This window comes from Lissotriton helveticus, chromosome 12, assembly GCF_964261635.1.
Source record: "Lissotriton helveticus chromosome 12, aLisHel1.1, whole genome shotgun sequence".
NCBI classification, from domain to species: Eukaryota; Metazoa; Chordata; class Amphibia; order Caudata; family Salamandridae; genus Lissotriton; species Lissotriton helveticus.
Window position 1 is genome coordinate 65557254 of NC_136073.1, and position 15431 is coordinate 65572684.

General features: G+C 45.2%; 1 protein-coding gene across 1 annotated transcript in view; it reads left to right on the forward strand.

Moving 5' to 3' along the window:
- PLOD3 (procollagen-lysine,2-oxoglutarate 5-dioxygenase 3) overlaps positions 1 to 15431 on the forward strand; it is a 347896-nt gene that overhangs the window by 180235 nt on the left and 152230 nt on the right. The window contains exons 5-6 of the mRNA XM_078669457.1: positions 429 to 541; positions 8116 to 8179. Coding sequence (XP_078525583.1) covers positions 429 to 541; positions 8116 to 8179 — 177 coding nt within the window. The remainder of the gene's footprint in view (positions 1 to 428; positions 542 to 8115; positions 8180 to 15431) is intronic.

Here is a 15431-nt window from a genome sequence, read left to right on the forward strand (position 1 = left end):
GAGATTATTAAAAAAAAAAAATAGGGTCCAGAACAATAAACGTGGGGGTAATGGCCATGCCTACCCACCCCCACATTATTCTTGTTCCCTCTGTTCCGTACTTGTTAGTGGAATCCTAGAAGTGGAGTTAAGCTGTAGCCCACTCATGCCTCAGCGGTCATTTAGTGAGGAAGCAGTTGCAGTAAGATTATCATTTAAATCAATTCCCAATACTGAAGGGTGGGGGCATGTTATGGGTTTGTAAGTTATCCACAGGGATGCAAAGAAGGCTCCTAAGAATGTCAACTATGTGTATGTGCTTGAGCTCCAGAAAAGGAGCTTGCACACTCGCCTTACCTGATCACTAGACGGATGAGTTGATCATTGTGAGCATTGTTTTGTGCCTCTTATCTTTAAAACCCTATTGTTTTCACTTTACTTGGTCCTAGGGTTTATTGGTTATGCTCCATACATCAGCAACATTGTTCAGCAGTGGAAGTATAAGGATGATGATGATGACCAACTCTTCTATACCAAAGTCTACCTTGATCCCGTCCTACGGGTGAGTAACAGAACTCGTTGCTTGTTTTTTGGAGCGCATAGTGTTACTGTATATAGTCCTCTTTTGTTCCTTTTATTCTTCATTGTACTACAGGTTCCAGTTGTGAAATTCCTGACTCATTTTGAACTACAGCCATGAAAGCACTTTAGTCCTGGCACCAAAGTCTCCCCTTCAGTTGGTCTGAATGTAAACTGTTTGTAATTTACTTTTCATCAACTCTCTGTGCAATCAGATAGCCCTATTTTAACCCCTGCTTATTTGTAACTCCTCTTTGGTTGTGTTTCTGAATCTTGAAATTGCAGATTTTTGGGGATTCTTTTATTTGTTTTTTACACCCTTCTCATTTAGATTCTAAAATGTAAATGTACACCTGTCTGTATAATATATATCCCTGCACATTTCTCACCTTAAGAATACTGGAGTTTATATGCCATTCCCCAACACTTGACTCCTCATCAGAGAAGATCCCAATGCTGAAAAAGATAAGACTGCAGTTTCTGTGCTATCAATCAATGTAGCGCAGGTTGAGGCATTCTTGCTGGCAATGTTGGTAGTTCCTCAATGTTTTCTGACGAAAGGGACTAGTGTAGGAACACATGTGAGGTCTAATTTAAAGTGTGTCTGATAAGACTTTTGGCCAAACAAGAACCTAAGAGCTTATTAATTTTTTTAATGGGTCGAGGTGATATCTTTTCCTCTTTGATTTTAAATACGTTTTGATCCTTCTACAAAAAAATCACAAAAGCTTACGAAAATGTGGCAAACCGCCATAAGTAATGCAATGAGTTTCACTGACTGAATTAAAATGTGCCAAACACGACCCGAGTGTCACAATAAAACCAAGCATTTGCAATGCAATGGGTCTTGCAGTTATGCAAGTTTGAGCTTTGACATTGCAAATAACAATGACTTTTATTTTTGTTTTTGTTTTAAAAACATAAATAAAAGGCATTGTCATTTACAATGCCAATAGCTTAAACTTGCGTAACTGCAAGACCTATTGCATTGCAAATGCTTGTTTGGATATGCCTCCGGACTAACCCCGACATGGCAGTTTTTGGAGGCACTATGAGAGATCTTCTTTGCACCGAGAGCATCACATCGCTCCCATGGATCCAATCTATAAAATGCCTGTTACTACTTAAACTTCCTTGGCATTTGGCTCTGCACTGACACATTAAATGCCAGGGACTGCTTTGTAGTTAAGACTAGAATATGTAAATCTATTGAGACCTAGAACCTGGAGCCCTTTCTATTCTCGTCCAGAGGCAATATGCATCTCTCCAGTACAAAAAGCCTTGTCTGGAGTCTAGGGGAATGATTCAGATCTCAGAGGATCGGTTACTCCGGCACAGTGGTGACGGATATCCTGTCCGTCGAAATATAATCCCATAGGTTACAATGGGATTTATACTTTGGCGGACGGGATATCCGGCACCTCATTCAAGCCCCCAGTATCCTTCCATACCGGATCACTTTACGGTAGCCTTAGATTAGGACTTCTGCCTGTTGGTGACAGGTTGTAAAAGCGGTAATGCCACATCTCGATCTAGAGCCTGCCTGTGTAAGGTTGATGGGAATTAAACTAGGTTACCATTTTCACTAGTCTGTTACACAAGAAAGAGGAGTTTTGCTATTATTAGGGCTTTTAATGTAAGATCTATGAGGAAGCCTTGTGCGCCCTGTTATTCAGCTGATATTCCTAATATCTTTTTAGAATTTTCACATACCGACTGAAAAGTCAACAGTTGTAAAATAAAGTTATTAATTTCTAAATTGCAAATTTGAAACACTCGTACAGAAAGTAGATTTGAATCGCTTCTGGCAGTGTTTGAAAAGTTCTGTACTGAATTCAAACTTGTTAACATTCGTTAGTCAAGTGTATCAATAATATTATTTGTGTTTTAAATGTTCTTTTGATTGCTTTACATATGCTGTTGGATTGATGCAATGGTTTTATGTCATTATAATCCAAATAAACCAAAAAAAGTATATGAGAAATTGATTATGTTCTGTACCATCCGTAAAACCAAAAGTCTTTTCTACCAAGAAAGAATAGAAAACTCCACGAGCTCCAGTAAGGAATCTTTTATCATTTTAAAAGAACTCCTCAAAGTCCCTGACCCGGGACCCAGAGATCCCCCAGACCCTAAAACTGATGAGGAGAAATGCCACAAGCTAGCGGAATTCTTCAAGGAGAAAATCCAAATGATCCTCGACTCCATTCCATCCACGACTTCGAGCGAGGGAAAAGATACAAGCACACCTCTCACCCCCCCATGTCTCACTTCCTGGGAACAGGTGACAGCTAAAGAAGTAGAAGACACGATGCAAGTCATCAAAAGCGGATCACCCAGAGATCCTGCCCCTTTACGTATCCTCAAAAGGGTAGCACCCACGATCACCCCCCTCCTCACCGACCTTATCAATAACTCTCTCCAATCAGGAGTTGTCCCCCCCAGCTGGAAATCGGCAGTTGTCAAGGCATTACTAAAAAAACCTTCCCTTGACCCTGCCGACCTGGCAAACTACAGACCTATTTCCCTCCTCCCGGGAACGAGTAAAATCGCGGAAAAACTGGTGAACAGGAAGCTTTCACAATTTTTGGAGAACAACAACTGTCTTAAAAGCTCACAGACGGGATTCCGCCCCGGGCAAGGTACCGACATCGCCCTTCTCATGGCAGTGGAGGAGGCCAGAGCACTTTTAGACGAAGGGGGATCAGTGGCAGTGATCCTCCTCGATCTTAGCGCGGCCTTCGACACCGTCAACCATCAGCTCCTTATCCAACGACTTAGGAGCGTCGGCGTCGGAGGAATGGCTTTGTCCTGGATAGCGTCCTTTCTGAGTCAGCGCTCCTTTCAAATCTGGGAGAATAACACCTGCTCCTCCGACATCCCCCTCCAATGTGGCGTGCCTCAGGGCTCCTCCCTGAGCCCCACATTATTTAACATCTACATGTCCCCCTTGGAGGAGGTTGTAATTCCGTTCGGAGTGAGCATCGTCAGCTATGCGGACGACACCCAGTTAGTGGTATCCCTCTCGCACCCTAAACAACAACCTGCAGACCTTTACAACTGTCTCACGCAGATACAAGGGTGGATGAACAGATCGTCTCTGAAGCTCAACGGAGCAAAGACTGACATTCTCCTCCTTGGTCAGAAGGGACCCACTTCACTCCAAAACATCTGGCCCCCCTGCTTAGGCCCTCTCCCGGATTCGAAACCAGAGGTGAAGAGCCTGGGCGTCTGGCTCGACAAAGAGCTATCATTCACAACACAGGCACAAAAGGTTGCCGGGATGTGTTTTGGGCTGCTCAGGTCAATTCGGAAGATCCTGCCCTTACTCCCTCTCAACTCCCAAAAACTTCTGATTCAAGGCCTGATTCTCTCCAGGCTGGACTTTAGCAACTCCATTTATCTTGGGGCCCCGGAGGCAACCCTGAACAAACTTCAAAGGGTCCAAAACACAGCAGCCCGGATCCTCACTAACACCCCCGCCAGAGTCTCGGCCAAACCAGCTCTGAAGCGCCTCCATTGGCTCCCGGTGAGAGAACGGGTAAAGTTCAAAGCCCTCTGCCTGGCACACAGGCTGACCCAAAATACTGGCCCCTCAGGACTAAAAAAATTTATCAAATCCTATAAAGCCCCCAGATCCCTCCGATCCGATCAGGAACATCTAATCGTCATCCCTAGAGTCAGAAAGGCTCGAACTGGAGGCAGGCGCTTCTCGGTCCATACCGCACGCCTCTGGAATGCCCTCCCTTACCATCTGAGAACTGAACCTATCTACTTAAGGTTCAGGAAGCTACTGAAAACTCACCTCTTCCCTTAAACTTCCCTCTCCCCCCCGCTGACCCGCCAGGGGTACTGATCCTAGCGCTGGGATACCCACGGGTGACTACGCGCTCTATAAAATTAAATAATAATAATAATAATAATAATAACTTTAGCCATAGTCTCCCTTATTATTCTGTTTATATGCCAGGCCTAGTGCTCTTGTAATGTATGTATTTCCGCTCTGCAGCAGCCTCACATTGAAGCTTTTTTACCGCTGTGTGTAATGCTCCTTGTATGTTCTCGTCTTTTCTCTTGATTTTATGAACAAACACGTTTTGCTTCTGTCTCTTACTTGGGTTTGTTCCTTGTCCTATTGATAGTACAAGACTGCTTCACCCCTTGTGGCGAGGTCCTTGTTATGATATTCAAAATATAAAAATGTACAGAGTAAGACCTTGATGATGAGGTTCATGTGTGGTCTAGGCAGGCAGGACATCCACCAAAGCGCTGTATTTTATCAGTGAGAACAAATGTCCTGGGGCGGTTTTGGAAGCCAGGACATCCAACAAACTGCTGTGGTCCAGCAGCCGGAAGGGATTTTCTGAGGTGGCTTTGGCAGCTAGAAGTTCCACCGAAGCACTTTACTCTAGCAGTAACAAGGTTTTCTCTGAGTACTTTCAGCAGCTAGGACGTCCACAAAGCACTTTATCCTAGCAGTAACAAGATTTTCTCTGAGTACTTTCAGCAGCCAGGACATCAACAAAGCACATTACTCAAGCAGTAAGTAAAGATTTTCTGGAGCTAAATTGGCAGCCAGGACAGCCACTAAAGTGCTTTACTGAATCGGTAAGAAGAGATTTTCAGAGCTGGTCCTGGCAACCGGGACATTCACCAAAGCGTTTTACTTTAATGATATCAAGAAGTTCTCTCTGAGTGCTTTCAGCAGCCTGCACATCCACCAGAAGCGCTTTACTCCAGTGGTAATAAAATGTATTCTTGGGGGATATCGGAGCCAGGGCAGCCAGTAAAGTGCTTTACTCTAGCAGTAGGAAGAGATTCCCTGACGTAATGTTGATGCCCCTTCCCACACCTAGGAATAGAAAAATAAAATGAGAATAACCTTCAATTATTATCATTTTATTTTTCCTCTTCACTGCTCTCAAAGCAGAGGGGCGGCACTCCTCCACCTTAGCGGAGGAGCCGCCACTGTCATTAACACCCTCACTACATTTAATATTAAAGAATGAAAAATAATTTAAGCTACGGTTGCCTTTTAAAAAACATGCAAGAGACATTTTAGGATGATAGCTGATTACACCTGCTTGGGATCAGGCATTTTAGGGGACACGAAAATAGGAGCTACATGTTTCCCCTTTTTTTGAGAATGCCCAAAGTCTTGTTTGCTTGGCTTCCTCTTGGGCAGTTCTTTCATATGAACTGCCAGGCCTAAGGCAATCAATGGTCACTCAAAATGTATATGTACAACTGAGGTGAATAATGTTCTACCCTTTTTGTGGACACTTGCATGTGCCTACTTACATTTTGCGCATGTGTATCTCAACTTCTGCCTAGAATATTTTGATTGGTAATTTATTCTCAAGAGCTGGAAGTGGGAGAGAAATGGGCGTAATAAGTTACCACCTTTGACACTCTGTCTACTCTCAGCCAAGCGTTCTGCAATAAAATGGCTATTTTCTTTTAAAGCAAGGTTCACTTGATCTATAACGACCTCATCAACACCCAAGCTAGCGCGCTTAGCATTAACAGCACAGCGCAGCAGGATAAGACTGGGCCTGCTCAGTTAGTCCATTTTCGGTCACTCTCCCAGAAAGAGGTTAATATTCTCATTCTATCTATAAAGTCTGGCTCCGCTAATTACCCTTGCCTGCCATCAAGTATGCATTTAACATCTCGCCAAATCAGTGCTCAGTTAACCCCTCTCTTAAATCAAGTTATAGAGTCCGGCATTTACCCCGCCGTATGGAAAAGAGCTTGCATCAGGCTGATCCTGAAAAAGCCTGCCCTTGACCCCACTGATACAAAAAACTATTGTCTAATCTCAGGGTTGCCAATGGCAGCCAAGATTCTGGAAAAAGCGGTGAACAAGGAGCGAACCCTATATCTCAAAGCCAGTAATCTGCTCAATCCGACACTGCACGGTTTTAGGCCATGCCACTCCACAGAGACGGCCGTGATAATGGCGACAGAGGAGGTATGGAAAGTGATGGACAAGGGTGGCAGAGCCGTCCTCGTTCTCTTAGACCGATCTGCAGCATTTGACACCGTGAACCACACGGTGTTATTGCAGCGGCTGAAGGACGTGGGAATCGAGGAAACGGCTTTGGCCCTCCTCTCCTCCTTCCTAACAGCCAGGGAGCAGAATATAGTCTGGGACAACATGCAGTCCGACACCTTCCATCGCCCGTGTGGAGTGCTGCAGGGTTCCGCTCTGTCCCCCATGCTTTTCAACGTTTGTCACCCCTCTGGCCAACCTTGTTAGAAAGCACGGATTCTCATTGGTCTCTCATGCCGATGACTCACAGCTCATAATATCGGTTGCAGAACAACCACTGATCTTGGCCAACAGCTTCCACGCCTGTCTGGCAGATATTATGAGCTGGATGAGCCAACACTTTCTTAACATTAACACGGAGAAAACCGAGGTACTGGAGTTTGGGAAAGGTCCCTCACTATGGAATAAAACCTGGTGGCCAATACAGGCAGGTTATTGCCCCTCCCCCACCACCAAGGTTGGGAACCTTGGTGTGATCTTTGACAATTAACTCAACTTTTCAACCCAGGTAAACCGGCTAACCTCCTCCTGTTTCTACTTATTGCAAAGTCTTCGTAAGATCTTACCACTTATCTCACAGGAGCTTCAAAAAACGGTTGTGGTGGGGCTCTTCCTCTCAAAACTAGTCTATTGCAAGGCCTTGTTTACAGGTATTGACATGTCGCAGAAAATCAAACTTCAGTCTCTGCAAAATAAGGCGGCTTGACTACTGCTGAACATACTAAAGGCTCACCCCACCTCGGCAGCCATAAGGTCACTTCACTGGCTCCTTATTCAGCAACGAGTCGAATTCAAGTCCCTCTGTATGGTACACAAAGCTCTTTATGGAGCCGGGTCAGCTGAGATCCAAAGGCTGTTCTCATGGTACTCTCCCTCCAGAACCCTCAGATCCTCTAGCTTGGGCCTTGTTAACATCCCGAAAATACGAAGAGCTAAGTGGGGTAGCTGGAGCTTATCGTACTGCGTGACAAACCTCTGGAACCAAATTCCGATCAGCTTGCGACTTCAACACAATCGGATGCTTTTCAGAAAATCGCTGAAGACCCGGTTTCCTGGTAAACTAAACCTCTGAGGCTACAGCATAGCTCTTCCCTGCTCACACTCAGCGCCATGACGCCTCCGCATTCGAGCGCTTTAGAAGCTACTATCCTATCCTATCCCTACTCCCATCCCCCCGAATATACCAGTGGTCTTTTTGGCAGCCAAGTTAAACTTATGGAACTGAGGCAGGTAGGCAAAGTTACCTCTTGATTGCTCAGGTGGCTGTGCATTCGTCTGAGATACTTTTTCCAATGTTTGCACAGACATTGTAGGGGCACTTTCCTTAACATTTGTGGACCGTGCCTGTGAAAGTTTATTGTATATACTTAATAAGGGCGTCTAGATCACCCTTTTTTTACTACACTTACGCATGTAAATAGGCAGTCAGATTTATTGAATGTCTTTTTAGAAGCAGTGTCTCATCTCACCACTGATAACATATTTCTTTTTCCGTCCTTCAGGAAAAATACAGCATTACTTTGGATCACAGGGCGAGAATCTTTCAGAACTTGAACGGTGCAATTGGTAAGTGTATGAATGTTTTAAAAACAATTCTCCATCTCCTCCCTAACTGAAAACCATTCATACTCAGTAGGAAAAGAACTGCTTATGAAAGAAAATGTGATCTGAGTTACCAAAATGTATTTTCCTACTCCAGAAACTGCTGGTTGCTTTGTAGTCTTTCCTCTACTTAAAGTATAGGAGAGTTGCATGGATGGCTACTAACAACATTGTCGTTGTGCTGTTCCTAGTGTTGCCAGATTATTCAATGTCAACCAGACACCGTGCTTCCAGTCTTTGTGATCCAGTTACCAAATGAATATTTGGTCAGTTGTGTTCTTGGCTGGGGTCATTTGAACCAACTGGTCAACACCAGAAATGTATAATTTGTTAAAGGAAAGCCAGGGGCTTGAAGAGGGTGTCCAGGTATATGGAATTGTCTTGTATTGTATAAGCCATTCTCCACATTTTTGTTGCTCAAAGTGACCTCCTTGTACCATTTCACACCCAAAAAGTGGCAGGGCAGCACTTCCAGAATGGATGATGGACCAGACACCAGATCAGATTTAATACTGCACTGAGGGGCTTTTTGGTATGGGTCGTAATTGGCAGGAAGATTTTCACTCTACAATTGCAGGGACCTATAAAGATTACAAACTAAACTCTCCTTTCTTAAGTGTGGGTTATTTAGTACTCTTGGGTTTGTATTTGTTTATTATGAGCAGTGTTGAGATGGGAATGTCCCCTGCATGGTATGCAGGCATGTACCACTGGTCTGAAAGACCCAACTGCATGTGAAACACATCCTCACTATTTGTTGGCCCTGCACACACACTGTGTATTCACTGTGGCCTATACCTGTCCAAGGAAATGATAGGAGGAGTGGTGGCCCCAAAAGAAAACAGAGGGTGGACTGGCGGGAAAGCCTCAGAAGTGCAGTGTCCTTTCCTTAATACTATAAACATTGAATTCAGACAGACAGGAATGAGGCCTCAATTAGTAATGAATCCTTGAAGGTTTTCTTTTTTAAATCTTTTTTGAATCATTATAATTTAAAAACCATCTCTTGAATTGGAGTAGTCATTAAAATCATGGACTTAAGTTTGTGTGAACAACAAAGACAAAGCCAACATGTGTTTCATGACATAAGTCCCTAGGGCTTCGAGAATATTTCGGATTCGGACATCTGGTAATCCTCCCTCTAATGCTGAATTTCAAGCATTAACAGCCATATAGGGATTACAGTCAAGATCCTGTCGAATAGTTTTTAGGTAGTCAAACAACCAAGTGTAAAGGTATGATAACCTCAGCAAAGAGGCATGATCATGTACTGCATCTATCCCGGATTCATCACATAGAGGTGTGGTGGCAGTGTATCAAATTTTGTGAATTCGTAATCCTGGCTAGACATTTTTCCTGTGTCCGAGAGAAATGCAGTCTACTGAACATACTTGTATAAAGTTCAGCTTTAGTGTGATCTCCAGTACCTTGTGCTGACAATCTATGTATGTGTTGAGTCCGTGTGTACATAATATATATTGTGCTATTACACAACAGTGAGACTGTTAGCACTGAGAGTAAAGGTACTAGGACCAGTGGGATCCATTGTGGATGGCACTAGCGATAGCACGGTATAGATAGAGCTTCCCTGGACAGCGGATGTGTATAAACAGCATTCCTGCGACTGAAAGATGATGAAACGGCTACCATTCAAAATTCAATTCAATCCTTTGAGCAAGGGGCTTCTAATTACATTATCCTGACCACTGCTATTTGGTGGATGGATAAGGAGAATTATATGCCAACAGTTACTGCTGAAGGTGAGGAGGATTACCTACCTTTTGTCTTTCCTTGAAGGCACCTGGTTGTCATCAGCCCTTCTGAAGTAGCCGAGCCTTCTCACATCATTTAAAAATATATCTTGTTCGAGGCATGTGGGCTGCTGAATTCATATCTGTGCATAGAGCGCCGCCTAGTGTTAGGTCCGGATGATTGCACATTATTGTCCTGGAAGAGTCTTCGAAGTATCACGAGATAGGTGGCTCCTCCCTTGGACTACAGTGCGCATGGGCATCCTCAGATTTGTTTTTTTTCCGCCATTGGGTTCGGATGTGCCAGCACTCCAAGTTCGTAATCAACAAAAACTTTTCTAAAGGCCAAAAGGCCTTCGGATCCGTCGGTATTGTTAAGCGTTCGGTACTGATACACTTTTTAAACATCTGTTGCACTCCGGTCGTCGAATCGGGCCATGAGGCCTTCTCGACACCACGTGGACCGACCGTCGATGGAACGAAGTCCATTCAAATACTGCCCGCAGTGCAACTCCAAGTTCCTGCACACAGATAAGCATCCAGTGTGCAACAAATGCCTATCTCCAGATCACAATGAAGATAGTTGCCTAGCCTGTGCCCAGTTCCGGTCGAAAAAGACTATCCGGAATCGACAGGCAGCGAGGCAAGAAATGCAGAGTTCGGCGCCAGAGCCCGATAATATCTTCGACGATGAGGAAGACCTAGCCAGCGCCGAAGACTCGGATCAAGACGAAGAACAATACTCGGAGCGCGACTCCGAATATTACCTCGAAGAGGAGGAACAAATCGTCAATCTCTAGGAATATGATCAAGACATCGTAGCTGTCGGAGACGACTCCGATGACGACGAGGGGCGAACCGTGAGTACACCGCCCCATATAGACACTACACCAATATCAGAGACTCAGGTCGAGGCATCGCCAACAGGCCTTAGCCAATATCAACATTCTCGTTCTATAGCCCCACCATACCGCCCGGCTAAGAACATACAAAAAGAGCCCTCTGAGACACGACATACGACACCGGTTCCATCGAAACCGAAACTCGTCGACAACACCGTCTTCGGTCCGAACGTCGTCGAACCGAAGGTGATTAAGCCAAAGGGCGTCGACCCAAATGCCACAGTTCCAATACAACCTTCGAAGCCAAAGACCGTCGAGACGACATCGAAGACAAAAGCCGTCGAGCTCGAAGTCAAAAGCCGCAGAGTCAACCTCGAGGCCAAAGCACGTCGAATCGACCCCCAAAACAAAGAACGTCGAATCGAGCAAATCAGGCTCAACTATCGACAAAGGGAAAAAAACGGTCGACGAAAGCAAAAGGCCTACGCCCAAAACAAATGTCGAACTGAAAGTGAAACCTAAGGTGGACCAAAGCAAATCAGTCGAGACGAAGCCCATCGATCCGAAAAGGGGCATCGAGCCAAAACCGCAGGCTCCGAAAACACCTCTACCGCATAAAGACACTGCCGAACCGACCAAACCGCTCGGTCCGAAGAAGGTGCTAAAGCCTGCCAAAGACGTCCAACCGACAAAAGCTGTCGAAAAACATCAAAAACCGATCCAACCACCGAAATCAGTCGAACCCATTAAAGGCATCGACCCGAAAAAAGTCAAACCAAAGGCTACGGCACCAAGACCAAAAACTGTGGAAGAAGAGATTATCCATCCAGACCCCTCCACAGAAGACCAGTCAAAACTATATATTGACCCAAAAACTGGTAAAGTGACTGTTTACACAAAAAAGAAAAGACCTCTGCCAACTGAAGACTTTTCTAGAATTCCACTCAAGAAAAAGAGAGACTGTGCTACCTCTCCTATACTTTTTGAACCTATCACTCCAGCTATGCCTATTACTCCACATGCCTCAAACTCACCTGCACGCTCTGACTACAACCCAGATGAAGATCAGGATGCAGATGTGGGGTTTGGTTATCCACAAAACCCATATGGAGACCCCAACTCACAACCATGGGGTGGGGGAGGAGAACCAGACACTGAAGGGACTCTGCCCATTACAGACCCTGCAGTATATACAACTAACCCATCACCCACATAAGATACAGTGGCCTTTAACTCTCTACTAAATAGAGCAGCAAGCTACCGTAATGTAGATATGCATTCTGATGCTATTGAAGAAGATTTTCTCTTTGATACATTAACAACATCTGAGAGACATGTAAAAACACTCCCCATGTTAAAGGGCGTCTTAAAGCACGCAAATGACATCTTTAAGGAGACTGCTAGGGCACGGGTCATAAACCCTAGAATCGAACAGAAATATAGGGCTGCACCTATAGATCCTACATACATCAAGGGGCAACTACCCCTAGACTCCCTAGTGGTATCCAACGCACTTAAGCGTGCAAATTCACAGACTACTGGAGAGGCTGCTCCTCCAGACAAGGAGTCTTGCACCGTCCAATGTCACAGGACCATATAACGCTGCTAATGCAGGAGGTCACCAGTATGCTTCAAAAGGGGGCCATAGAACCAGTCCCACTACAACATCAAGGAACAGGATTATACTCACTATACTTCCTTATTCCAAAGAAAGACAGGTCTCTCAGACCAATATTGGACCTCAGGCCCCTCAACCTGTACATCTTGTCAGAGCATTTTCACATGCTCACTCTCCAGCAAGACTTACCATTGCTTCGCCTGGGAGACTTCCTAGCAACTCTAGACCTCAAGGACGCATACTTTCATATACCAATACACCCTGCTCACAGAAAGTATCTAAGGTTCACCATTCAAGGACCGCACTACCAGTTCAAAGTCCTACCATTTGGTGTCACAACAGCTCCACGAGTGTTCACCAAATGTCTAGCTACAGTGGCGGCACATCTCAGGAGGCAACACATCCATGTGTACCCATATCTGGACGATTGGCTAATACACGCGCCATCAGCCCAGCTATGTGCCGACCACATGTCAAAGACCATCCATCTCCTGCACAGTTTAGGCTTCTCGCTAAACTACCCAAAATCACATCTGCAACCCTCCCACGTCCAACAGTACCTGGGAGCAACAATAGATACACTGGCAGCAAAAGCATATCCCAATGCAGCACGGATCAACGGATTGCAAACGTTGATCCAAAGGTTCAGACCCCAACACTCATTACCAGCTCGAGTGTTTATGCAACTAATAGGCATGATGGCCTCGTGCATACTCATAGTCCCTCATGCCAGGCTACATATGCGTCCGCTCCAAGAGTGCCTAGCAAGGCAGTGGAACCAGTCTCAGGGGCGATTACAGGACCTAGTGTTGGTGACCAGTCGGGAGTACAACTCTCTGCATTGGTGGAATCCACAAAACCTTTGCAAAGGACGACTGTTCCAAGAGCCTGTCCCACAAATAGTGTTAACCGCGGATGCATCCCTACTAGGCTGGGGAGCCCATGTCCTACACTACACTGTACAGGGACTCTGGACTGTACAACAAAACAAAATGCACATCAACCTACTGGAGTTGATGGCCATCTTTCTAGCCCTAAAAGCTTTCAAGACACACTTATGCAACAAAGCTGTGTTGATCCGGACGGACAACATGACAGCGATGTATTACATTAAAAAACAGGGAGGAACACACTTACCACAGCTGTCGCACCTAGCTCAAGCAATGTGGAAATGGGCCATTCAGAGGAACATGTTTCTCATGGCGGAGCACCTCCCAGGCAAAGACAATCAAGTTGCCGACCTGCTCAGCAGGCACAGCCAACAGATGCACAAATGGGAAATTCACCCCAGGGTGCTCCAACCATTCTTCCGGAAGTGGGGACACCCGGAGATAGATCTGTTTGCCACAAGCGAAAACGCAAAATGCCAGTACTTTGCCGCCAGGTTCCCACATCCGCAGTCGCAGGGCAATGCGATTTGGATGAACTGGTCAGGCAAATTTGCGTACGCTTTTCCCCCAGCTCCGTTAATACCGCTAGTGGCACGCAAAATGCGCCAACATTCGCTGACGCTGATCCTAGTTGCTCCCACATGGGCGAGGCAACCATGATACACAACGTTCCTAGAACTGTCAGTGGTGCCTCATCAAAGACTGCGACTCACACTCAATCTTCTCACTCAGAGCCATGAAGAAATCCAACACCCAGACCGGCAACAGCTGAACCTGGCGATCTGGCTCCTGAAATCCTAGAGTTTGGATACCTAAACTTGCCCCCAGACTGCATGAATATTATCAAAGAGGCAAGAAAACCCACTACCAGAGCATGTTATGCAGCTAAGTGGAAACGTTTTGTCATTTACTGTAGTAACAAGGACATTAACCCACTTGATGCTTCTACTCAAAACATCATTTGCTATCTCTTGCACCTGCAATGTTGCAATTTAGCCTATTTATCCATCAGGATACATTTGGCGGCGTTAGCAGCATATCTTCAAAACAGGCAACACCTTTCACTATTTAGGGTGCCAGCAATTAAAGCGTTTATGGAAGGAATTAAACGCGTAATTCCTCCAAGACACCCACCTTCACCCGTCTGGAATCTGAACATTGTTTTAACCAGACTTATGGTGCCACCTTTTGAACCACTACACTCATGCGAACTACAATTTCTTACTTGGAAGGTGGCTTTCCTTATTGTCATTACTTCGCTTCAAAGAGTTAGCGAGCTGCAAGCTCTAACTATTCAAGAGCCATTCATTCAAGTACATGCAAATAGAGTAGTTCTCAGAACAAACCCTAAATTCATGCCAAAGGTGGTATCCCATTTCCATATAAATCAAACCATAGAACTGCCAATGTTCTTTCAAAATCCACAGATAGTAGCTGAAAGGGCCTTGCATACTCTAGATGTCAAGAGAGCTCTGCTATACTATATAGATAGAACTAAGGCATTTCGAAAGACAAAACAGTTGTTTGTTGCTTTCTCACCGCAACACAAAGGCAACCCCATTTCAAAATCAGGTATAGCCAGATGGATCGTTAAGTGCATCCAAATATGTTACTTAAAGGCAAAACGCACCTTAACAGTTCCCCCTAGGGGGCATTCCACATGCAAGCTAGGGGCATCCATGGCTTTCCTGGGAAATATTCCTTTACACGAAATTTGTAGAGCAGCCACATGGTCAACCACACATACATTTACCAAACACTATTGTGTAAATGTACATTCAAAACAGCAAGCTGCTGTAGGACAGGCTGTTCTCAAAACTCTTTTCCAGACTGCTGCAGCTGACACAGGTAGCCACCGCTAGAGGAGATACTGCTATACATTCTATGCACAGATATGAATTCAGCAGTCCACATGCCTCGAACGGAATATGCTACTTACCAGTATGCATCTGTTCTTGGCATGTAGGGCTGCTGACATTCATATTGCCCACCCGCCTCCCCGGTGCCTGTCGCAGCTGCAGCATTCACTCTTTGCATGGACATCTCTTACTGTACTATACTCCATCTCTGCCACAATGGCGAAAAACAATCTGAGGATGGAGAGGATGCCCATGC